At 35.9% G+C, this 26,068-nt stretch overlaps 1 protein-coding gene across 2 annotated transcripts in view; it reads left to right on the forward strand.

The window, feature by feature from the left end:
- pdgfd (platelet derived growth factor d) overlaps positions 1–23,731 on the forward strand; it is a 47,646-nt gene extending 23,915 nt beyond the window's left edge. The window contains exons 2-7 of one of the 2 annotated variants that reach the window (XM_041258574.1): positions 5,413–5,617; positions 5,846–6,026; positions 12,231–12,287; positions 13,321–13,522; positions 17,617–17,831; positions 21,061–23,731. In XM_041258574.1, coding sequence (XP_041114508.1) covers positions 5,413–5,617; positions 5,846–6,026; positions 12,231–12,287; positions 13,321–13,522; positions 17,617–17,831; positions 21,061–21,192 — 992 coding nt within the window. In that variant the 3' untranslated portion in view covers positions 21,193–23,731. The remainder of the gene's footprint in view (positions 1–5,412; positions 5,618–5,845; positions 6,027–12,230; positions 12,288–13,320; positions 13,523–17,616; positions 17,832–21,060) is intronic. The other variant, XM_041258575.1, reaches the window with a different exon arrangement.
- Positions 23,732–26,068: the final 2,337 nt, after the last annotated feature.

The raw sequence follows: 26,068 nt of genomic DNA on the forward strand, positions 1-26,068 counted from the left end.
CATGTTATTTCCTAAATAGCTTTTAAAAGAAAATGGAAGATATCACCCCAGTGAACCCTTATAAACAGTTGCTGGATTCTGTTTTCCAGTCACATTGCAGAACAGTAAGGCACGCCATACCTCTTGTAATGTGGCCACAAGGGTGCCTTCTGGTTGACCTGCTCTAGCGCCATTGAGACCGTATTATCATTCAATTTGCAGTCTAGTGTAATTGGCTCCAATTAGATGCAATGCAGAAAAGGCCATTATTATAAGAGGTTGTTCTACTTGTATAAAAATTGTGCCTAATGTAATAAGCTTGCATACTGTGAATAATTTAATTGAGTCATTTCATTAGAAAAAAAAGTTTCCATCAACAACAAACTATATGCAGTACTATATAATTTTGTAGTACATTATCCGATTCACCTATTTTTTTGAATAAAGAATCTCATTAATTTTCCATGCCTTTTCTGCTTTCTTGCCTTAACTTGATCTAATGTAAGCCTTGTATTTCATGACTTATGGGTTTAAATTATTGCTGAAAATCGTTCTATTATGCCATTGCACATGATGGATTCCTGGAAAGGGGACGGTTAAACTAATATATATATATAGGGAAGTATATATATATATATTATATATATATATATATATATAATATATATATATATATATATATATATTTAAAATTGGTGGTTAATTTATGGACATTAACTAATGAGTTATCAATAATGCATGTGTACACATTTTTAATAAAGGTAACGATATCATAGAGACTGTCCTGTATAGTAATACAAAAAAAAAAAAATAGAATCTAAAAAAAAAAGGGAATTTGGTCTTTTTAAAAGCATTTGTATTATTATTTTTATTTTAGTAAATGTAACACATTTTCACAGAACGTCGGTTGTTTACATAGCTACATACTTGTTGTACTCCTTTCTTGTACTTCTGAATCTAGCAGAACCTGAGGCAAAGAGAGAGAGAGATTAAGCTGTTGGGAATCTTGTGACCTGTACCTGAGAATACTGTGGCTATTGACAAGTAATTGCTTAACATGCTGTTGTAGTGAGAAGGTCATTCTAATGCTGTCAGAAGATGGTAATTCCACAGAATTACCTCTGTTTGAAGAATTGGTGCTTTCAGGTATTTATGGTGTAGGCCTCCATTTTTACTGAGAAAGTTCATGAAAATTGATTTGTAACCAAATCGACTGCAATGTCTCCGTTGTCTTATGACATTTTTTTTTAATTTGTAAAAAGCAATTTGAAGTATTACTTCAAAGTTCTCAATATAATTCTCCATAACTGTCTCCATAATAAGCAATATCGTGTGAAATGTATCCTTTACTTACACCCTATACTAACATACTTATGTCCCGACTGCTCACTGATGATTGGGCAGTTGTAAAACCAGGCATATTTTAGACTTTCCCATTGATTGAACGTCCAATTATGTCCCACCTCAGCTCACTCATGATTGGATACCTGTATAACAAGGGGCAGATCTTTGACTCTCCCATTGGTTAAACCTCCTAAGGACCTTCAACTAAAATCCAATGAACCCTCATAGGAAAATGACTATTCTTTTCATTATAATAGTGAACAGTGAATTGGAAGCAGAAACACCTTCTTCTTCTTCTTCTTCTTCTTCTTCTTCTTCTACCCATGATACTGGTATTTATTTAGTCTGGAAGACCACACTATAAAGCAGAGACCCATCACAGGGGATTTTATGTTGAAGTGACAGTTCTGTTCCTGATGCAGTGTACCCTTGTTCAGTATGTAAAGCAAATCGGGTTTGTGGTGTGTCAAAAAAGAGAGGGATTGTGCAGGTGCCTCATCGTCTAAAAACAAAAAGTTTTGAAATATGAAGAAAGTTACCTGGAAATTGGATTTGCCTTTGTTGAACCTCTGTGTGTTGATCCACTGCTAATGACAGCCTATTTATTAAAAACAAAAGAAGAGCTGGAGAAACGTGTGTTTTTAAAAAAATTATAGTGATTTTAGTAATATTTTCTTCAGAGAAACTAGTGTCCACTTCATCAAAATGTAAAGAAAAATAGTGAAGTTTATAGGATGATCCATTTTACAAAAGGTACAAGCTTTGCGTTTGTTGGAATTATGGTGTTCTGTGCATAGGGTGACATCTGTAACCAGGATAAGATGTTCTGGAATTCTGGCAAATACTTCACTGTGCTTGGTTGATTTGTGCTATGTGATTCATACTGATCACTGTAGCGATATGTAAAAAAAATAAAAATGCTAAAAAGGTTGATAAACCCTGTTCTAAGATACAGAATCAGCTGGCTCCATGCTGCCCTAGTTAAAAATGGAAATATTTGAACAATTGCACATATTTAGAATGTAAGATCGTATTAAGCAAACATCCCAATTATTTGTGGTAGTTGTGGTATTCTTGTAATCTTCAAATGACATAGAGATATAGAACTGGAAGGACGCAGATTGCAACCGTTGCTTGTAGATTTTCAGCTTTGCTAAGCAGTTCAAATTTACAAAAGTGCTCTGTCAGAAGCTTAAGAATGTCTACATGACTGAAATATCAAGAATACAACACATGAGATTCCGGTGCAGCAGAAGAGGTGGCAGAATATGTATCCCCTGCAGGAGATTAGCATTCCTTGGGATGGCGATATTGTGGAATTGCTTGTATGGTAGTCTGTATGTACAAATGATTGTGGGTCATGCTTATAGTTTTATAGGCATCAGAGTCTAGGTGACAGTGACCTTGAATTCTTGTCTTGACAGCTGTATAATCAGTACCACTTTGACTTTAATGTAAAGCAAAGTGATCAACCGGTTTTTCATTTTAGCGGCTTGCAGGTATTTTGTTTTAGAAGTTTCTAGTATTTTCATGCATCCATAATGCATAAGCTATTTAAGTTGAATTCAACTGATAACTAATGTTCAGCTATGACACTCAGAATTGTCAAATTGTTATTTATATTATATTATATATCATATCATGTTATACATATTTTAATCTGGCTGAACAGACAGAAACAGAGAGAGACAGCTACATGGAACAGAGAGACTTTTTTTTTACAAGAATCCATTTGCAAAGGCCTTAAGAGCTCCCGTTCATCACTGAACTACATTCAAGAAAATTGCCATAGATACAGTGCACATCAAATAAAGGATGGTCCTGTAAAACTCAAACAATTTTAGTGTGCTCATGGGGCTTCCTCAATTGATGCTCAGTCATATCTAAGTATAGACCCACTGATGCATCCTGTTTAGAGTGTTTTGGGTGACTGACATGAATAATCAAAAACTACCATTTAAAAAAAAAAAAGGCAGCATGATTTCTTGATTTGTTTATGTAGTATGACCCATCTAGGCCCTGTGTGAAAATCATAGCTACTGCTATCAAGTGAACGTGTTTTTCAGAACTGCCTATAAAGACTGTTTACGTCTACCATTTACATTTTCCTTTAAATTGAACACGCTGTTAAATACTTACTAACTCTTCCAGAAATCAAACGGAAACACTCATTAAGGCTGATTTACTGAAGTGAGATGAGGAAGCGTATCACTGTTGCTGAGGCTTCAATGCACACTGCTTCACCAGTGGGCTTCGTCACATTAATATGCTTCCACACTTTCACATCAGCCATGAGGTGTCTTCAGAAGCCACTGTTTGGTTGGTTGGTTTTTAGCTGGAAGAGATTTGCTTGCAAATAGTGATAAAAGCAGAAACCTCAACGGAGAATTAAACAGAACACACATAATCATTTATCAAACAAGTAAGAGGAATGTAGCTATAATAAAGCATTCATGTAATCCAGTATTCCTGGCCAAATTCCAACAAAGGTGTTTAAAAATCTTCTCACCCCAGTAACCAGTCATCTCTTTTAAAAGATGATCAGTACACACAGTTCTGGCCAAAAGTTTTGCATCACCCTATAGAATTAACTAATTTGGGTTCATAAAGTCGAATGAAACCTGCTGAATAATATTATGTTAACATATTGAATTACATACCGCTTTGTAGTTTTCCATATAATTAATAAATAAATAAATAAAAAAAAACTGACAATAATTTAAAAACTTGACATTTCTAAATCTAACATGAAATACTGTGCTGCTATTATGGCTTCTGGTAGACTTTTGCAATATAATTTTGTAGTTTCTTTGATTGCATGATGTTAAATAAAATATCTAAATTATATATATATATATATATATATATATATATATATATATATATATATATATATATATATATATATACACACACACACTTTTACTTATGCCTCAATTCTAAAATTCTAGTTGTTGCAAAACCTTTGACCAGAGCTGTATACTCTATTCAGTATCAGCTTGGAATCAGTCACAATAACTGGACATCTTTTCAATGTGGCAGCCATGTATAATTTCTATCTCAGGTAGAAAACCAATATATGTTGCATATTAGTAAATTGTGTACCGGTATGTCAGTCCTGTTACTTAATATCTAATACCAAATTAATCACAGCGTGTGATTTAAAGATGTAGGAATAGGGACCACTTCATAAAGACACATACTGTGTTTTTTTTAATATAAAAAATGGAATTTGAACGAGGCACATTTACTATGGCGTCTCAGTACTCCATGCCAGTGGTTCCCAATCCCAGTCCTGGGGACCCCCTGTGTCTGCTGGTTTCATTCTAACTGAGCTCTCAATTACTTAACTATCATTCACTTAATTAGACCTTTTTAATTGTTTCCAGCTCTTAAACAGTTGCAGAGTTCAAGTTTCTTATAAACGGTTATAGCTAACTTGAAATATGCAACTGTTAAGAGCTGAAAACAATTACAAAGGTCCAGTTAAGCAAATTATCCATTCAACTAAGGGTCTAGTTAAGTAATTGAGAGCTCAGTTGGAATGAAAACCAGCAGATATAGTTGGTCCCCAGGACCGGGGTTTGGAACCACTGCTGTATGCAACCACATAACCATGTGGTAGCTCTCTGATATCCTTTGTGGAGTTGTGGAGATTATATAATTCAGTTGTTACTCACTTGGACCTTTTGGGGAAAATAGTAAACGGAGAATCAGGTACCAATAAACAAACAAAACAAATAGGTCTGAAATAAAATATAAATGACTGAACTGGTGCTATAGTGCCTAACGTAATGCTGTGGTACCCTGGTACAACAAGGACTATAGCAGACCTATGATTTATTCTGAGGAGATTTGCATCAATATACAGTATTGTTATTATTTGTTTTTATTGACATAAGAATCATTAACCATATTTGAAGTCCAAATGTAAAATCATAACACTGCTTGAACTAATCATGTAACTTGCCTCAACAGGTGAGAATGCCCCGTTTGTTATAATGTGCATGTTTTTATTTATTTTTATTTTATTGTATTTTGTTCCAATGATTAAACACACTAACTTATACAAGTTGTGACCACTAACAGACAGCAATCACCTCACAGACTTATACCGGAAAGAAGATACCATCATAGTCTCCGAGAATGGCTACATCCAGAGTCCTCGCTTTCCCAATAGCTACCCAAGGAACCTTCTACTGACATGGAAATTGTTCTCTCCCGAAAACACTCGGATACAGCTTGACTTTGACAGCCACTTTGGCCTGGAAGAACCGGAAAATGATATCTGTCGGTAAGTAAAGCCCTCTTCAGATATGATCCGTGAAATCGTCATATGAAGGACCAAATCTTTTTTGTTATGTTGTGTTAAAACTCACTTTCATTGTTAGCTAAATACCACCACTGTGCTAGACTGTCTTTCCCCTTTTCCTTTCAAAGTTTCACTGGCAGTTTCTGTGAGTGCGGTTCCAGAGTAAATCTCTATTACTCTATTCAACTGTGTGTATTTTTCTGTTTGCAGATATGACTTTGTGGAGGTAGAGGATGTATCTGAAACCAGCACAGTTATCAGGGGGAGATGGTGTGGACACAAAGAACTTCCTCCTAGAATCACTTCAAAAACTAACAAGATAAAAATCACCTTTAAATCTGATGACTATTTTGTTGCCAAACCTGGATTTAAATTGCATTACTCGCTTGTGGTAAGTGAAGACAGTACACACGGTAGAGTCCTTGGCATTATATCTTGTGATTGCAGGCTTCGCGTGGGTGACGTGATCCAGCATGGTTGTAATGTGTGATTGATGAGCCGCATGTGTAATATTTGACAGCGGTAATGTTTTGTATTATGAAAAATCTGATAAAATCAATACTTTTCATTAATCAGTGAGCAAAGCAACATTAGTTCTCTGTGACCGTGATGTCAGATTTTGGAAATGGGCTTTTTAAGCATGGTACATCTGGAGGGAGTAGAAGTCTCAGTCCAGCCACAGAGAAGCATTGACTCTTATGGAATACCAAGCACACAAAAACATCTTTTTTTATGGTATGAAGGAATATTAATTGCCAGAGAGAGGAAAAAAAGGTAAGATGACAAAAGGAACACTTCTGTTAAATCTACTGTAAGTTAGGGTATTTAGGTAGGTAAAATGAAACCCTGATTCTGTAAGCTTAAAAAGTCATTGTACTGACCTTTTGTTAAGCAATTCATTACTAGTTGACTTTTTCTGAAGCATGGTTTCCTACTCACCATACAATGACGCCTATTCAAACAGTAAAGCCTGTTAGTAAAGCCGTGGTCCTAAAAAGAGGTCAATTGAAGTTTTTCTCAGGAATAATAGTACCACCTATGTTGAAAACTTTATTTTTTTTTCATATGTTCACTAGCAAGGACAGGGTCAAATTGTAGGCAACTGAAGGGTTAAAAGCCAGCTTTTAAAGTACATATTTTAAAATAAATGCCAGTTCTATTGGCAGCTGGGCAAATACTTACCAATCCAGAAACAATTGTTCTTGCTAATCCCTGATTATTGTAATGCACTGATAATCATAATGTAAATATAGTATAGAACATTCATCTTACAACAACAAAGTAGATGTTATATAAAAAAAAAAAAAACTAATTCACCCTATATTGGATGCAACATTGTAAGGTGAAGTAGATTTGCTGTGGTAAAGTTTTAGAAGGGATAATTGAACATATCGTTTCAATGTCCTTTTTAAGCTCAATGATTTAAAGCAGGGCAAGGTTGTTGAGTGAGTAACTGGAGCAGATAGGGACTGCAAATACATATTCCCTTGGACCACAGATAGATTGAATGCACTGATTCAGCTGCAGAATTGTTCCCAACAGCTGAGTAATATGTCATTTGAATGCACACATAATCATGCATTATAACTCATTTAGGAAGAGATGATGTGTTAAAAAGGTCACCCTTCACAGCTGCTGGGCAGCATGTGTTCAGTGGGTTTGGTGCTTGTTAGAGCAGGGTTGGAAGACTAGGACATTTTTTCTGTACTTCACCCACTGACAGAATATGGCGTTTAGTTAATGCTTGGCTTAGTTACAAAAATGTCTGCTTTAGCCCATGTCATACCTCCCATCAGTGTCAAATTCTGTGGTCTTGTGGTGAAACATAACTGAGTTTAAAAAAAAAAAAAAAAACTGCCTGAATTACAAATACTCTTCAACATTTTCCAGTCATAGATACTGAAATATTGTAAAGGGAAGGCTTTGTCACTGTTTGGTAAGTCTATATAGCAAATTAATCTAATGTAATCATTTCTGAGTATGCCTTGCTTATTTGAAGAGCAAAGGGTATTGCATACATTATAATAGTGCAGTGCTTTTAGTTCCTTTTGAACCCCAGTTCTCTAACACAGCATGAGCTACATGATATTCAAGTTTGAGATGGCTGTGTTACAGATTACTTTAATAAACTAAATGAACTGTTTTCATGTTACAGAATTCCCTGCTATTGTAAATTTGTACACTTCAATAATCAGAATCAGAAAATTAAGAGTAGTGTCAAATTGATATCGGACTTGAACCAAGAAATATGGATGTACTGCACAGACTTTGTAGTTGTTGTGCATTTAATTTAAACCAAGAAATATGGATGTACTGTACAGACTTTGTAGTTGTTGTGCATTTAATTTAAACAAGGACAGGCACCAATGCAGACTTATTGAATGTGCATTCAAATGTTAACTTCATATTTTATTATACTGGAAAGCTGAATTTCCTGTACACATATGTTTATTGTCAAGGGCTAAGATGACAACTGCTACCTGTGACACAATACACTGAGGAAATCAGTCACACAGTCTCTTTCTGAGAAATATTGCTCTTACTATTAGTTTTATATTGCACTTTAAAAATAGCAGTTCATTGTTATATTATATCCTGTATATTTGTGTCCTATTTGTTCTTCATGGATCTGCACTGTATAATGGCAACTTGACAGTGTATTGTACAGCATGATTTCTGTAAAGGTACAGCGAGTCACCATGTGTGTCAATCTGTATATCTGTCTGTATGTCACCCTTACTTTTTGTATTTTTTATTTGGTTGTTGCCAGTGGTTTTTACCCTGGTAATGCTCAATTATTATTTTTATCCTGGTTCACCGCTGCAACCCCCTGGTGACTCGGGAAACGGAGGCTGAAACATGTGTCCTGTGAAACCCGTTCCTGCAAATCCATCATTTTTGCACTTCGGATCCACAGTGCCGGAGGACAACACAGATCTGAATGGCTCCACTGCAGACCCGCAGAGCGGTCCTATCAGCCACAGGGGTCTCTGGTGCGCGGTGAACCATGGATTGCCCTGCCGACCTAATCCCTCCCTACCTGGATGGCACTTGGCAAATTGTGTGCCGCCCCCTAGGAACCCCCGGTCATGGTAGGCAATGACCTGGATTGGAGCCTGCGACCTCCAGGCTATGGGTCACGTCCTGCACTCTGCATGGAGCGCCTTTACTGGATGCACCACTTGGGAGCCCCAGCACCCTTACTTTATAATATTTCTAGAGAACCACTTTTGATTACATTTCCTAAGGACAGGTTGTTGATATTATCAGAATATGGTGGTATATGGAACTGACGGTCAGTATTTCACATACATTTGACATGCGCAAATGGTTGATACAGATAGCTCTAATTTTGTATGCACGACATACTTTTTTTTTTATTGAGGTTTTAAAACAGTTGGATGTGGCATACATTGGTTTTAATTTACTGCTTAATCTGGTCTAGTCAAAAACCCTCAAATTGGATTAAGGTTTTTATTTTTAATTTGATGATGTTAAACCACAAATAGTACCGGTGTTGTAACGTTATTGTTGTTGGCTGTTCACACTCCCACATTGCACAGGCATGTTGTGAAGTCAAGCATCAACTTCCAGAATCTCTGTACTGTAGCCTTTGGTTAGATAAACTTTGATACTTCTGTCTGACTTCAAGCTGGCTAATGAAGCACAACATTTCAAAAGCTTTTGCTGAGACTACATGAAATGAACTACAGGGGGTTTGAAGATATACACCAGTAGACCAGAGAGAAAGTGGTATAAAGGTGTACTATATATATATATATATATATATATATATATATATATATATATATATATATATATATATATATATATATATATATATATATATATATATATATATAATATAAAAACATTAAAGTATTAAAATTATTTTAAAAAGTGCTATTCAAATTAAAATTAATCAATAACGCTTTGAATGTGTTATATTCTTCCAGACTTCTAAATGTTAGCAGCCTTTTGTGTCCTCGAGTGGGTTTTGTTTTTGGTGAACTAGGAACAGACATGTTTCAACAAGTTGAAAGTCAAAAGAATGAGCTGCATTCCTTCTGTCTATGAGATAGAGGCATTTGGCAGGCAATAGGCAGACGTTTATCTTAAGAGGAGCTACCAGCTGTTTGGGTTTTTGAATGTGATGGTGAAAGGAATTTTCTGATATTGGGTTAAACATCCCTACCACTCACTGTCTTAAAATATCTACACTCGAAGAAGCATGTGTCAGCACTGACCACCTGCACTTCCAGGCAGTAAAATATTTTTAAATGAGGGAATAAGGGTTAGGTCTGGGTTGTTTTGTTCTACTAGAATTGGAAGTGAACATGTATGTTCAAATGTAAGCACTGTACTTTGTACCTCAATTAACCAAATTGATGTATTACTGTGAGTGTATCAGTCTTAATCCAATCAAAAATCAGATTGTTCAACCTGGTTTTATTTTCTTTAAATAGTTTGTGGGTTACCATGATAGCCCAAATAAAAATGTTCTGCAAAATAACCTACCATGGAATGAAGCAATATTCATTTGGTGTAAAACAGTAGACCAGTACATTAATCTGGAACAAAAAATCACTCTGGATTCTGAAAATATCACCAAAACCGTTTGATTTGCCCTCTGGTATAGGTGGATAACACATGTTGTATTATACAGTTGGCATCATAGAAATCTCAGAAAGCATCTGGACCCTGGCAGGAGACAATAGACAATAGTATAAGTAGTAATATTTCAGTTCTGTTATACTATAACAGCAGACTGTTATACTCAATTCCATCATGTTGCCCATACAAGCACCATTTTATAACGTGATCATAAATAGTTTGGTAGTACAATGTAAAGATCATTCACAATTATTGACTGCTGTCACTGGAATGCGTTCAGAATTGTTCCTGGCGTCTGAACGACTTTAATGTGGCCAAGTTTGCGGTCTTAAGGGAGTTGTGGCCCAAATGCCTCAAGAAAGAAGGAAAATGTTTGTAACTATTTTATTGTCAAATAGAAATAAAGCATGATCAAATGTTCATGTTCCAGTGTTAATTTAGTTGCTCAAAATGATGACTAAATATTGGCAGGGAAGTAACTCGCCAAGTGTTTTCTTATGAAGTATATTTTAAAGCGTTGTTTGCTACTGGTACTGCAAGAAACATTTTATAACCTGTTGTAATAAGCGTTTGTGCCATTTTCACTCCCAATTATTTTGCAGAGATGTAGGGGTTAAACACTAATGTCATTCTCATCCTTCTCTAAATAAGTTTTTCACCCTCAACACATCTTTTCCCATTTTTTGAAGAATATCTGGCTCAGGAGGAGAACAATTTCATAATCTAAATATCTTGCAGATAAAAACAAATTGAACTGATACATTTGGACAAGATTTACAGGCAGTGCCATAGCAACAAGCACACACTGCAGCATCTCTTAGGCTGTGATATGGAAACAATATGTTGAAGAAGGATTAGCTTTTGCTGTACCACCCAATTAATTTTGCATTAGCTTTTTAATGAAGGCTTGCCTATAGAATATGTGCCATAATGTATAGGTTTATTTGTAAAATAATATTACCTCATTGAAAGGCACATTTAGCTTATTGTCGCCAGCAACTACAGATATCAGTGGATACTTAAATAAAAATTTAAATTTAAAATGTGTTTCCATTTTTATCAATAGCAGACATGAAGTTAAATGAATTAACAACTGTTGGTTATTACAGCTTCTGGTGATGATTTTTCAGAAAACATTAGTCTCTACTCCTTTGCTTGGTTAAGTGATAAGACTGAAAAAAACTGAACACCCCCCCCCCCCCCCCCCCCCCCCCCAGACTGAAAACTTTTGCTGCTTTCTTCAGAAATGTAGTAGTGCAAAGAAACGGTCCATTAAATAATGAAAAGCTAAGATGTTCAGTGAAATAACCAGAATTGCAATGGACAGGGCTGCATTTATACAACAATTGGAGTGAACTGAAAAAACAGACAGTTTACATTCTGCTGGCGAACACATTGAACAGTTGTGTTATCACTCGGGCCTATCTCACAGGACCCCATTACAATGGAGACTACTAGTACTACACCAATAAACAATTTGGGCAACACATGAATCAATTTATCACTTGTGTGCAATTATCCATGAACACGTCCACACCCACATTACATGCCCTAAACCTATTCATTGGGAAACGGTGTCTGTTTTTATTTGGGATAAACTGTTTAAGCTTTAATGTCCGACAGTTAGTTCCCCGAGCATCAGGACCAGGTCGGTTATGGTTTTGTATATCAGGATCTTTTTTGAATACATTTTTTAATCTGGATTCTTTAGGCTGTTTGATATTTACATTGTAATTTAAAAAATAGTCTATGTTCTGATGTTTCATTAGCTTTCTGAAAGCGTCTACCGAAGGATAATGACCAATCCACAGAGGACCTGATTGATTGACTTTATAATAACGGTTACAGATGGTTTTACATTATTGAGGGACCAGACAGCGATCAAAGTTGATTGGCTACTGGATTCTTTTAAAGAGCTCCAATGGCCTCCTTTCATATAAATGACCCAAGCTGTTTGTGACCTTTTTTTTTCCTTTCTCAGGATGACTTGCCTGCAGCATCAGAAACTAATTGGGAGGCAGTCACTGTCTCAGTCTCAGTAAGTAATTCGCTACCCCATCCATGACAAATGAATTGACTAATGTCAAGATAAATGCTGAATATTTTATAAATAAATACCTTCCTTTTTTAATTACAAGAATCGGCTAGCTCCCCTTCAAAAAAAAATGTCAGCCGTTAAGTTATGCAACATTAACTCATTAGAACCAGAAAGGTAATTGCCCATCATTAAAGCAAGTTTAACTGATAACATTAGAGTACCGTAATGATAGTGTGCAATAATTCGATTTTAGAGCTATCAAAACTATAAACTGTTTGGCTGTATTCAGAGAAACAGAAAATAGTATCCACTAAAAGAGCACAACATTTCCAACAGACCTGTAATGTAATTGAAATTTAGCTTCAAGTCAAATCTGTTTTGCCAAGTCATTAATGAAACATCTAAACAAGAACAATGTCAAAAGATAAGCTTCAAATGTAAAAGCTAAATTCACTATCTTCAAACGTCTGGCTCTTCCTGTTGGTGAAGCGTGGATTTAAACAATGAATATGGAACTACATTCACAGCTTGCACAAACAGAACAATTCCTACATGTAAACACGGTTTTATATACTGTATCAATTGTGTTTTTTCAGCAAAAAAAAAAAAAAAAAAAAAAAAAGAAAAGACATGTTGTATTAATAGGTTGATGCCTGTTATGTAACACATTTTTTGGAAAACAAATGGTAATATGTCGCCTTGCATGCACAGAGGGCAGCAATCATCAAGCAATGTGTATTATGCCATCTAAAAAATTAATTCCAGATTTAAATGTTGAGAAATGATGATAACTGTCCTGAGATAGAAGAATTTACATGATTTAAAAGAAATCCTAGAATACTGGACCAGCAAAGACAGTCTCGCCTTGAGTAACAAAGAAAAATATCTGCATAAAGTGTGCAGAGAAGTCATAAAAGTAATAAAAAAATATCTTATCCTTTTAGAACAAAAGTAATGCATCGTGGATATTGAAGATGGGATAAACCAGTTGAATATATGGATTTTTAAAATGTATTTTTATTTGAAATTCCAGGGACCAGCTGTGTTTTCTTCTTCAGTAACCGAGTCGCCTCTGACTGCTGCTGCTTTGGACCAGACGATCGCTGCCTTTGATACAGTAGAGGATCTACTAAAACATCTCAACCCAGAGAGCTGGCAGGACGACCTGGCTAGTCTTTACAGCGACACCGCGCACCACAGACCCAGAACCTATCACCACGAACGAAAACAGAAAAGTAAGGGGGCTTTTACTGACTGAAACAATAGAAAGCCAACACTAGTTTGGTTATACGTACCCTTCTTTTCTTCATTATGAACAATTTCGCATTTACAGGAAGTTTTCTCTTGTCAGAGAGACTTGCCTAGGACAACTAGTTCAAGCATCTTTGTATTTGAAATCTTCGTATTTGTGCAGTTTTATTAGTATAGATCAGTGGTTCTCAAACTGGGGGGCGCGCCCCTCACAGGGTGGGTGGCAGAATCTATCCCAGGGGGTGCGAGAAGGTTCCGGATTTTTTTTTTTTTTAATTACCGTGCACATTTTAAAAATGTATAATGTTTCTAGATGACACTGTGCATCTGACTGGTACCTTTTTTTTAAGCTTGTATATTCTTGGACGAAGTTCGCTGCCATCTGGTGATGTACGTTGTTTATCGGCTTACTACGTGGTGTGTAGACTAATAAGCGTTGGACACAATCGCTGAACTGTAATTTACAGTGTTATGTTTGCTCTTATTGCAATGGCTCGGTGGCTGGTTCGTGCAAAAATAAAAGAACACAACAGCAGTAACATGCAGAGAAGCCAGTGGCATGTATGACAAGAGGAAGGGGGCGTGGTCCAAAAAGTTTAAGAACCACTGGCATAGATCGTTACAGAGCTGCGCAGTTCTGTCCAGCCAAGCAGATCCTGTAAACCAAAGAGATTATGCAGGGATCAAGATATACATGCTGATCTCAATAAAAGTAACCAATAGTCTTGCAACCAGTATATAGTGAACATGTATTATTCCTAGGTCTAAGTGGTATTTAATTCATGTGATTGGTTTTGTTAATGCATCTAATAAAACACATGCATTTACAGTGATCAGCTTTAATAACATGTCTACATAACAACCTTAGTTACTGTATGAACATTTTAAAATTACAAATTTAAATGGGAAGTGTCTGTTGGTTAATACAGACCTACTAAACATAGTAAAGGGGGTATTGGTGGCATCTTGTCTGCGATTACTAAACAATAACAGACAGCACAGCTAGCTCATGGGAACTTGGAACACCACCATACATCTATCACAGTCTGAAGCAAGAGAATACACTAGGTGAATCCCGCAACACTATTCAGGGCAGATCAAGCTCACCCACTGCTGTGAACCTGAACCTTGAATAAACAGACCTACATATCTGTGTAATCGAGATATTGATATTTTTTGCTACTGTAATATTTTGACCCTTGATTAGCTGTCTTTCTTGTCCATAGCAGACAGATTTAATTCCCTTTATTGATCTAGTTCAGAATCAAGGTCGTCTAGCAGATCAGACAAAAAGTAGTGTGTATTGTGCTATGGAATACAAAAGGATTACAAAAATACACACAGACACCACAAAACATACTACAAATAATGCAATTTATTAAGGTTTGTGGCCCTACAGAATTCATAGTAAAACTATACTATGAAACACTTAGGAAAACATTCTGGGCCCTTCAACTACATACAGTAAATGCTTATTTTCCCCACAAATAGAAGGCAGTGTAACAGGGTTAATTTAAAATAATAGTTCCCCTCTGCCTCTTTACAGCCTCAGCGTTTTCTGAATAAACATGTTAAAACTGCAATAGCTTTCCCAAGTTCTCTTAAGTTGCCTCTAAGCCGCTGTGATTGAAGAGCAGCTGTGATTCTTAATGCAGAGTGTTCACCGGAGCTCTAATTGGAAATTCTTGCTGACCAGCCAGGCAGAAATGTTACCAGCATCAGCATTTACCTTTTTTATATATTCATTAAATAAAAAACAAATCTTTTATTGGTGATTTTAAAGAATAAACAACATATGTAACATAAAATAGAAAATGTGAGATTCACATAACCTATGACTGGAAGCTAATGGTACACATTAGTGCCCTGTTTTTGTTATGAACTGACCATATCCTTGGCATTTTTTTCCGTCTTTATTTGGTATCACTTTTACTTAAAGTGAAATTCAGGAATAGACTTGTACTCTTACCATGTATGGTGTACAAATAAATAAATACAATTACAACTTACAAAGGGATAGGCTTTTAATCCGATGTTTAGTAGAATGGTTTTGACCAGTATAGTGGAATAATAAAAAAAAACCATTATAAGCAATTGATAGTTTTTGTTTTCAGGAATCATCTCAAATTAGGATCACTCACTATGCACATACTCGACCTCTATCTAGGAAAACTCAGGCTTGAATTTCGCAGCAACGCTATATCATCTGCTGACACATCAGTGATGCCCTGGGTTATCTGTGCTGTCATCGTGTCATCTCTCTGTCAGCAAGCTTAAACTGAAATGAGACCCCACAGCAGTTGCATAAGAAGTGATGTAAGACTGATCAATTGCTTCACTGATTCATAGCCTGCAGCTTTATTTTTCTTTGCATAGTATAAGCATATTTTTACTCATCTGTGGACAACTTTTGACAGTACCACGGATAGATAGATAGATAGATAGATAGATAGAGTAACTCATTACTTCAGTAATGCATTACTGAAATAATATTACTTTTGTCATTAACAAGGTAATATAACACATTCAGTTTTTGATGGGAGTAATAATATTGCAGTTACTTTTCGCAAAAAATAAACATGCTGGTCTCATTACCTTTTTTTCCCGTTGTACGCCTACATTGGTACATTTCAGTACCGTTGTTGTAAACGTGAGCTGCTTTTTATTGTATTGTCAGTCAACACGACACGCCATCAAATCAAAAACAATAACAACCTGGTTTACGGCAGTCCTTAAAGACTTGGATTGGACTAAAGTTAGTGCACCCGCTAATCCCGATAGCAGCGTACCAGAAGATCATCATCACAGGTGGATCAATCAGACTAAACAAGATCCTGATGGCAGCGTACCAAATCAGATTCATGACGATCCTGTTCAAGTGGATTAATTTAGCACTGTGAACGATAAGAATAGCTTAGTATGCTTGCTCGTCCTAGGCATTTCCTGCTTAAAATATTTTGCAGAAACAGCTGCATTTTTCCCCTGAAATGATTAGTATATCCTTTATTCCAAAAGTCTACCAGAAGCCATAATAGTAGCGCAGTATTTCATGTTAGATTTTGAAATGTCACATTTTTCAATTTGTGTCAGTTTTTTGTTAAGTATAAGGAAACCACAAAGCTGTAATTCGATATGTTACCGTAACATTATATAGCAGGTTTCATTCCACTATGTGAAGTAACATTTGTTAATTCTATAGGATGATGCAAAACGTTTGGCCAGAGCAGTAGGTTAGTCCTCATTATCGTTCTGAGTTATTCCACTTCTTCTGATCAGTTAAACCAATTACCAGAGTCATCTGTTTGGTGCGCTGCAATCAGGATTACGTTAGTACAGATCTACAGGATTTTCTAGTCTGCATTTTAGTCTGTTTGACGTGAACTAAATCATTTGTACGCTGCAATTGACCCTTCAATAGCCTACTTTTGATGCAAAACAAGAAGGACTATTCAGGTTTATAAACAAAACGTTTAAAATAGTTCTGATTGTACGCTTTGAAGAACTCAAATTGCATGCATATGAAAAATGCTACAGTATAATTGATGCATAGCTATATAATATGTTTCTGCAAAATACATGTGTGTATGTGTATATTACATTATGTTAAGTAATTTATGTAACATTTTTTCGCTTGCTATTCTCTTATAAAAAGCCTTTATGTAACTTCAGTTTTTTTTTTAGGCAACACTTTAAAATAATGGCCACACATATGAATGAATTCCAATCAAGTTTCATTGGACTATATAGGCGTAACATCTGAATAACAAATGTTTAGATTTTTATTTTGTGATGATTGTTGTTGTAAAGATATGGATCACCACTGGAATTCATAGGAATGTGCAGCCACTATTTTAAAGTGAAACCCAAATATAATATATCCAGTTATGTTTTTGTAATGCAGTGTAAATGTCATGTAAGATATTATTTTACTCCCTTCAAATCTGTTACTGGTGTTACCCAAACCAACTAACAGACATCACGACCCCCAACCCAAACAGAGGTATCTTATCACTAAATGCCTGTCTCATTTAAGCCGCATTGTGGTGACTCTCTTACATTCTGATTGTTTGCTTTCCAGTTGATTTGGACAGGCTGAACGAAGATGTGAAACGCTACAGCTGCACGCCCCGGAACTACTCTGTAAATTTGAGGGAGGAGCTGAAGTTGACAAACGCCGTTTTCTTTCCACGTTGCCTCCTGGTACAGCGATGCGGCGGAAACTGCGCCTGCGGCACAGAGCATTGGAGAACATGCACCTGCACAGCAGCTAAAACAGCTATGAAGCTTTACGAGGTATGCTGCTCTTCCTACCATATTATACTGTCCTCAGGGTGTGGAAAGTAAGCAAGCTTAATGCCTGCAGATCTCTATACCTTGGTCAGTTAACCCTCTCCAGTCTGGATTTGCAAGGTCAAGCCTGCCTAGAGTCTTAAAATACTGATAAGAAGGTTCAGGATACTGCATTCACATTGTTTTGGCTTGGGGTAATCTTGTGCGGTAGTGGAGAGGTCAGTTTTTCCCATGGGGGGATTTTGTGATGTCCTGCATCATTTTAGTTAAGCCAGCTAATGCTGTTAATCCAGGAGCTGGTCTTGGTAGGCAGTAGCTAAGGAAGAATATCCACAGTCCTGATTCTTTCAGCTAGTTTCAGGTACAGTACAAGAGTGATTTGGCATTTAGTATTTTTCTGTATTTTGGCATAGTAAATTGCTTGTAGTCCAAGGTTATTTGACTGAAACAAGCATATTTTATTCTTATTTGTTTTGTATTGGACACAAGGCATCTCAATGGAGTTTACAGCAGAACATTAGGAATTGAAAAGCAGGTTATGTTTCCACTGAGTTTAGCTTTTATTGCCCCACTACTGTACAGATAAATAAAGTGAGAAATAACCAAGCCTGCAAAAACGCTAACACCAATTTTATCAGCCTACAATCTAACTAGTTGGGGATGCATTGCTGTAGTTGTTGTTAATTTGGATTTAGCCCATGTTCCTATTCCCAAAAGTACATTCCTTTTAAGACCAGGCAGTCCTTTTATATCTTCTTACACAGCTGAGTTAGCAGAAATGTTTGTCTACTGATAGTTTTAGCTTTTTAATATCTTACCAGCCACCTCTGCAGTCACTGGTCAATTTTTTTTTTTTTTTTTTTTTGCCTACTTAACTTTTTTTACATAGCATAATTTACAGTTAAGGGAAGCTGAAAGACATTATTTATTACTTGTACTGCTTCTGTCTAAATGATACTTGTGGCCACTGCAATGTACAAGCCTGGCTAAGCACTTTGAAGATTAGAGTCACAAGCCGGCAAGAAAAAGCCATCCAATTTCCATTCTGTTCAAACATTTCTTTCCTGTCTTGTCTGGGAATGCGTCTGCCCATTCATTTTCCTCTCTTATCAGTATTGCACATATAGCCTGTTCATGTTTCTCATTATAAAACACTGGGAAAATCCCCAAGCTGTCCTTCAGTCTATAACTATAATATTATCTCAGCATTCCTAACTAGCTTAAACTGACTCATACCGGATTAAAATAAGCCAAGCTCAGCCAAGCAGTTTCCCTTTCAACTCGCGTGCACTGAAAAACAGCCCAGCCCCTTGGATGGCAGTTCCTGTTCAGATCCCATATCTCAAGTCATCACAAAAAGATTTCAAATGATCTGCAAACCAAGGGATCGGGGAGCTTCAGTGGATTAGTTTGCTATCTTTCAGCCTTTGTAACCTGGCTTTAAATCCAGCCTGCAAATGTTCCCTCCCTCTGGTGAAGAAGATAACTAAACTAGATGATGAAATAATGCAGAGCTGTAACTATATCTGGCAACAGTAAAAGTATTTGGCTTGCCTTTGCAATTCTCAGTAAGCATCTTGCGAATAATAATATGATTTTATGTCAAACCAGGTTTTCTTTAACAGGATGTAAAAACAAAATGTTGGGAAACACCTTCCGTTCTTGTGTTATAGATTCTGATTGGTCGATACCGGTACTGATGCGAATTTGGTATTGAAAGACTGTGTTTCGTTTTCTTGCCCTCGATTTTGCACAATGATTAGATTATTTGAAAAATTCAGTATATAATGCATATCTACTAAAAGCGTGGGCTGTCAGGGCAATGGTGAGCCTGGCTTTCCACTTGCAAATACCGTATTGAGTTAAACTATTATTTTTTGGAAATAACTCTAGATATCATTTTATTGTGGGTACCTTTTGCAATTAGAATGCTAATAGGTTTCTCACTGTTCTGACTAAATGCTTAATGCCTAATAATTTCATTAGTCCATTCCATGACGAGCCAAAGTGAATTTAGTCAGCCACATGTTTGTGTTGGCTCTGAGCTGTTCAAATTGAAACCAAGGGTGTTATTTTTGTGGATTTACAGCACAGCATGGCAAACCTGAAGGAAATTATACACCTGCCAACTGCTAAACCAATACATTCTTTCTTCAAGAATATGATCTCAAAAATGCTTCAGGGGCCATTTTTTTAAAATTTCGAGCACTCGATAAGGTAATTGTTGAAACAATTCTGAATGTATTTTCATGTAAAAAATGAATGATTGTGCAGTTGGATTATTGCTGAACAATAGGAATGTTTTCAGTAGGCCAGCATGAAAACTGTAAAATGTGCTACTCCTCTTCAAGGAAGGTAGTCAATTTAGTTGGGGTGTGCAGTGGAGCTAAAATTCATTATTCACATACTGGGGCCTTCATACTCGTAATTAGATTTTACTCAGAAAGGGGTGGGGCTATAACTGTAAATGTCATAGTTTGAAGTGCTATTGTGTATTTTTAGCATACATGTGGGCAAGGCTGAATTGGTAGTGCCTTACAAACAAGTATGAATAATAAGCTTTGTACTTGTGTATTACTCGTACGTTGGTTTGGGTGGAGAATGGAATGGGGATTGTTCCCATCATCGCACACCGTTACCACTGCTGGTCATACGGTCAGCTCGTCCAGCAGGTGAAAAAAGGATTGTCAACTGAGGTTGCCTTTTGATATTCAGTCTTCCTGTTTGGTAAATGCAATGGTGAAACAACATTCAAATTGGGTATTTAAAATATTGTAGAAAAAAAGGTGATGAAAAAAAACACTGTTTTTTATCACTAATAAACAGATGTTTTTTTTTTTTTATTTTCTTCCTGTGTATCTTTTGCATTCTGCTCTGCTTTACAGGCAGGGTTTTGAGTCCTGATAAATGAATGGAAATAAACAACGGTTCCTTCCTCAACAGTATCACAGCTGCTGCAGCAACTTCAGATGGCACTGGGCAGGAGTCTGTGAACAAAATAATTAAGAAACAAAGAAAAAACATTCTGATCATCACTTTTCGGATTAACTAAACCCCAATATTGAAAGAACACTGAATCTTGACCAGCAATTAACCAGCTGATTTAACAAAGCGTAATCCTTTTGCAGAATTCTTTCAGAACACTATTTTCCATTACCATGTTTATTACTTTATGCAGACGCTGTTTTATTCTGCGACTTCATCTAATGCCATGCTCTCTTGTTTTGTCTAGGTGCTGAAATTTGCTCCAGAACCAGGTTATTTCAGGAGAAAGAGCCGACCTAAGAGCATGACGCTGGCTGAAATTCACCTGGAACACCACGAGCAATGTGATTGTGTTTGCAACACCAAACCACCGCGATGAAAGCACAAGCAATGAGAAGTCTATGTGACATTTAACCTGTTCAGATGGCCTTATTTACCCCTGGCAAACAGACTTTGCTATTGTGCTGCATTGCAAATGTGTACACAACTTGCTGTGCTTGAGTTAAACCTGTTGTTAAACTTGCATCATCTCGGCTGAATGTTTTCTTTAGTGTCCTTTTGTGTATTTGTAGCATGAATGTAGGACATTTAAGTCCCCCTGTTTTGCAAGATAATCAATGAAGCCAGTTCAGCTGGTGTTCATTTTTAAAATGAGATCTTAGCCACAGACCAAGCAGCGTAGCATATGTCTAGTTATACTATAACAAATAGCTGATTATTTCATTGAGGGGTCCCAATATGTATGCAGTTTACATAGGGAAATGAGTCTAAGCACTCTAATAACACTCTGGAGTTTGTATCTTAATCAGCAACACATGTCAAAATAGTGTAATAAACTGTTTAACACAGGGTTAAGTGTAAGGCAAACAAATGGCATGAGATGATTCAGTAAATAAAGTTTGAATACCAAGTGGAATCCTTCACAATTCATTGTGTGCCTTAAGACCTTGAGGTAGTAAACATCAAAGCAGAATTATGGTAACTGGCTGCAGAGACGCTGGCACACTGGGGGTATTTACATAGCTGTCCATTTTAATCTCTCTGGTTTATTGCTGAAACATAGATCTGCAAAACATAATGTGAGCATTTTGAAGTTATAGGTGGTTTAATATAAAATGCTGAATTTAAAGCATCATGAAGCACATTGTGGTTAAACAATGCGCATGTTGTCATTGAAATTTTAAAATCTAAAGATTTCCCAGTGACGCCTTAATTGAGGTTTTCAGTTATTTGTCCTTGGACCACAGATGTTTATGGAGCCAGTCTGCTTACAGTTTAACAATGTGGGGGTCTGGCGTGTTAATTTAGAAAATATTCGAAAAGCTTTTATTTCTACATCAAATTCTACTGTATTTGATCCAAAAATGGATTATTCCCAGTACCACACAATTACGAAGCAGCTGCTCTAGGTATCAAATGAATCAATTCAAATTACAGATTCCACACACTTTTTAAATGAAGAGCCCACATATTTTAGGAGCTTATGTCATATTTGGACTGGCCTGCCTTGCAAACACAGTAATTGTTCAAATTGTTCCAAAGATAACACATTTGTTTTACATTACTGCCTGGGAAGGCATGGTTAATGAATACAGAAACTCAAACTATGTCAATATAGCTATTTAGGTTGCATTAAATACAGCTAAACAGGATAATATATATATATATATATATATATATATATATATATATATATATATATATATATATATATATACACACACACACACACACACACACACACACACACACACACACACACACACATTTGGGAAGCTAGTACTTGTAGCTTATTTAGGCAATACAATGTTGTAGGTGTGCTGTGTAAGTCCTTGAGTATAATAAACTGGAAGTGCATTTTTAACATACTTAAAAAAATGCCCTTGTGTTTTTCATGGAGCAATGTCAGGAAATTAGTTCTGTGCACCATGGTTTAGTAGTTGTGTGATATTATTTTATTTCTTAAGTTCAGTATAAATATTCTAACAAAAATATGTTGAAACTTTTTTTTTCATGCATTTGATCTAGCTTTTTGTTTTTCTGTCTAAATATAATTGAATGAGTTGTGTACAGTTTAACATACAACTGTCTACTTTGAAATAACATTGCTTTCCCTTCACTAGGAACATTCAGCTTGGTGAAAGTGGTGTGATATACAGTATTTATTCGGCTTTTGTGTTGATTTATCCACAGCATGGATGTCCCTTTATGCCAGTGTAACCAGAGGTCTTTTGTGATACAGAACCAATTCATTTCTGAATGTTTTAATTCTGTCAGTCTCGCTTATAACCAGAAGGGTTTTTTGTACTATATTTAATGAGTTACATTAATGACAGTCCCTGCTGAATCTCCATTAATTAAAGAGAAGGCTGTAACATGTTTAACAGCTTCAGTTTTCAAGGCTTTACTTTGCCAGTCCAAATCATTTGTGTTGACGTTGGCTCCAAATTCTGGCAAAATAGGTTTGCCTTCTTTTGTTGTTTAAAAAAAACAAAAAAAAACAGCTAATACACGAAATACAAAAGAAGCCTAATTGAGCATGTATCACCACAAGTTGTGTTCACTGTCTTGTTTACTTTGTAGCATTCATTTTAGTAGTATTTAATTAACAATAAATAATTTAAGTTGTAGCTTTTATTTTAATAATTACACTATGTTGGTAATGGATGGTGTTTCCACTGCTTACTGTATAAAGTTAACAATTTGAGAGGGATTTTAAATCTTCATTGTAAAATCCAGGAAGGCTTTTAAAATATCTTTGTCTGTCTAAATCTCTGTACATTTTCACATTTCAACTATTGTTCTTATGTTTGTAATTAGTGCCCTTTGTTATGATTGAATGTAAAGATTGCTTAAGAAAGGGAATAAGTTCAGGATTATTTTTTGTTACAAAAATGCAATAAAACCAACATATCGGACGTGTTCTTGTGCTATGGTCTTATCTGCATGCAGCTTTGGGTATTTTTTTTAAAATAATGACCTATAACCAGATATATGAAGTTATTTACACCAACATGCAATTTGGTACTGTAGTCATTGAATAACCTTTTGTAACATTTACAGTTTATATATATATATATATATATATATATATATATATATATATATATATATATATATATATATATATAAATGTAGAAAATGAGTGTAAACCCATTCCAAAAACTACAGTATGTGGTGGAGTGCACCGTATTATTTATATTCGCATTGATGTACAGTATTTAGTGTTAGGATGCACCCCACAGACACAGGCTTTCAGATCATTGAGTTTTGAACTTTTGACCACCAAGATTCTTTGCAAATCAAAAAGGCTGCACATGTTCAGCCTACGTATTGAACACTAAGGGCCAGATTCTCAAAGCTGTTTAGAAAGGAAAAACACTGTTAACAATTATAAAATGAATGATGCACTCCTTGCGAGCCACTCAATTAAATGTCAGGGTTCCTTATTTCTAGTATGATTTTTTTTTTTCTAGAAATCTTTTGAAGTAAATAGCTTTGACGGTCTGGCACATTGCATCATCCCTATACAATACCTTACCTCCACCTGTTTCCTCCAATATTCTCCTCTGTAAACCGAAGTAGTTAATCCTTGTGTTCTTCAGTTATGCAATTACACTTTTGAGAAACGACATTACTTTTCCATATCTCATTTCTGGAAAGCTGGAGCCCTTATCTTTTGAATTCAATGTTGCAGTAGCCCAAGCATGAAAAACTCGAAAGCATGGTCGTCAGAACCTTCAGAGCTTTGTATAATCTTTGCATTTTGTGACATCAAAGCAAATATCAACTGTAGGAATCCAGCTTGTTCAGCAGCAAACTAAACAGGGATGACACATCTGTATGTGGAAGCAGCTCGATCATTGAATGTTGTTATTTTATTCTGAATGGCGTTACCTAAATTATTCTGTCAAAAAATAATCCCATCAGAATCTCTATTATAAATAGTTGTTTAGGTTTGAGATTTTTATTCACCATTGAACTCAAGACACTACTATATATTTAGTTGTATTTAATACTAAAATAAGAGCAACACTTTTTCTGAATACCGCTGATGATAGATGGTTAAAATAGGACCATCTTTTGTAAGTGCAGGCAAGTTTCTTGATTGGCTGAGAAGAACTTGCTTTACTGTAGATTTGTCCCTTCTTTCACTTGTAAATGTGGCCCTAAAAGCCTTTGGGACAGACTTCACATTCTGAGTTAAAGGTTTGAAATGTTATTTATTTGGTTTACAGTTTGCACACTCACTGGAACTCCAAAATCACTACCTATGGTAAACCTTAACATTATTGAGTTGACAGATAACTAGCATGCCACCACCAATCCACTCAGTGCGATAAACGTGGCCTGTCAATCATGCCATCATTTTTAATATTCAGTGGAAGGGGTTTGCACCACACCATTCATTTAATAAATTGGCATTTCAACACTGCACCAAAATAAATAACACAGGTCAATTTTAATGACTTTGAAATGGTTACATTGACTTTGCCCCTAATTTTACTTATTAAAAATTAGTCAGTCTAACAAAGGGCCTGGATTTTGGCCATGGTTTTAATTTAAATTCTTTCTCCCATCTACAAGACTTGAGTTCTGCTACCAAGATATCCCCAATCCTCTCAGGCACTAAAGAATGAGAGGAAACACAGTTAAGTGACTGAGAATAAAGCTTTCTTCCTGTAGCGCCATGTCCAGTGTAGTGACCAGGCAGGGTTATCCCAAATATGGTATACTATAGGTATATATAGGTATTGTATGCTTGTTCTTATAATACAAAGCAATGTGCATTTTTACAGAAACTTTCGTAAGAAGGGTAGTGCTTTCCATGAATGACTTATTAACGGGAGGTCATGGCTAATGACAATAAAAAGGGGTTTTAGAATTGAAGTTAGAAAAGGTCTGAAAAGACATCCTTCCACAACCAGGGTGCATAGTGACTAAATAAAAATAACAGTGTAAGCAGCATTATTTGACAAATACTTTAGATTCATATTATAGGATGTACTGGTATCAACATCATCTGCAATTGTAATGTCCTGCTGCCCACGGTATCCATTGATTCATTAATACATTCATTTTATATTGGAGAATACAATCACATTTACACACTGTAAAGATGATTTACAGCTGACACTATATTGCCAAAGATGGGGGCCCTTAATCCCTTACTATGTGTATACTTTAACATAGCAATGTCATTACAATGATTTATAAACATGTATTAATACACAGTGATAATCCATTCCAGTACC

This window comes from Polyodon spathula, chromosome 9 (assembly GCF_017654505.1).
Source record: "Polyodon spathula isolate WHYD16114869_AA chromosome 9, ASM1765450v1, whole genome shotgun sequence".
Taxonomy (NCBI): domain Eukaryota; kingdom Metazoa; phylum Chordata; class Actinopteri; order Acipenseriformes; family Polyodontidae; genus Polyodon; species Polyodon spathula.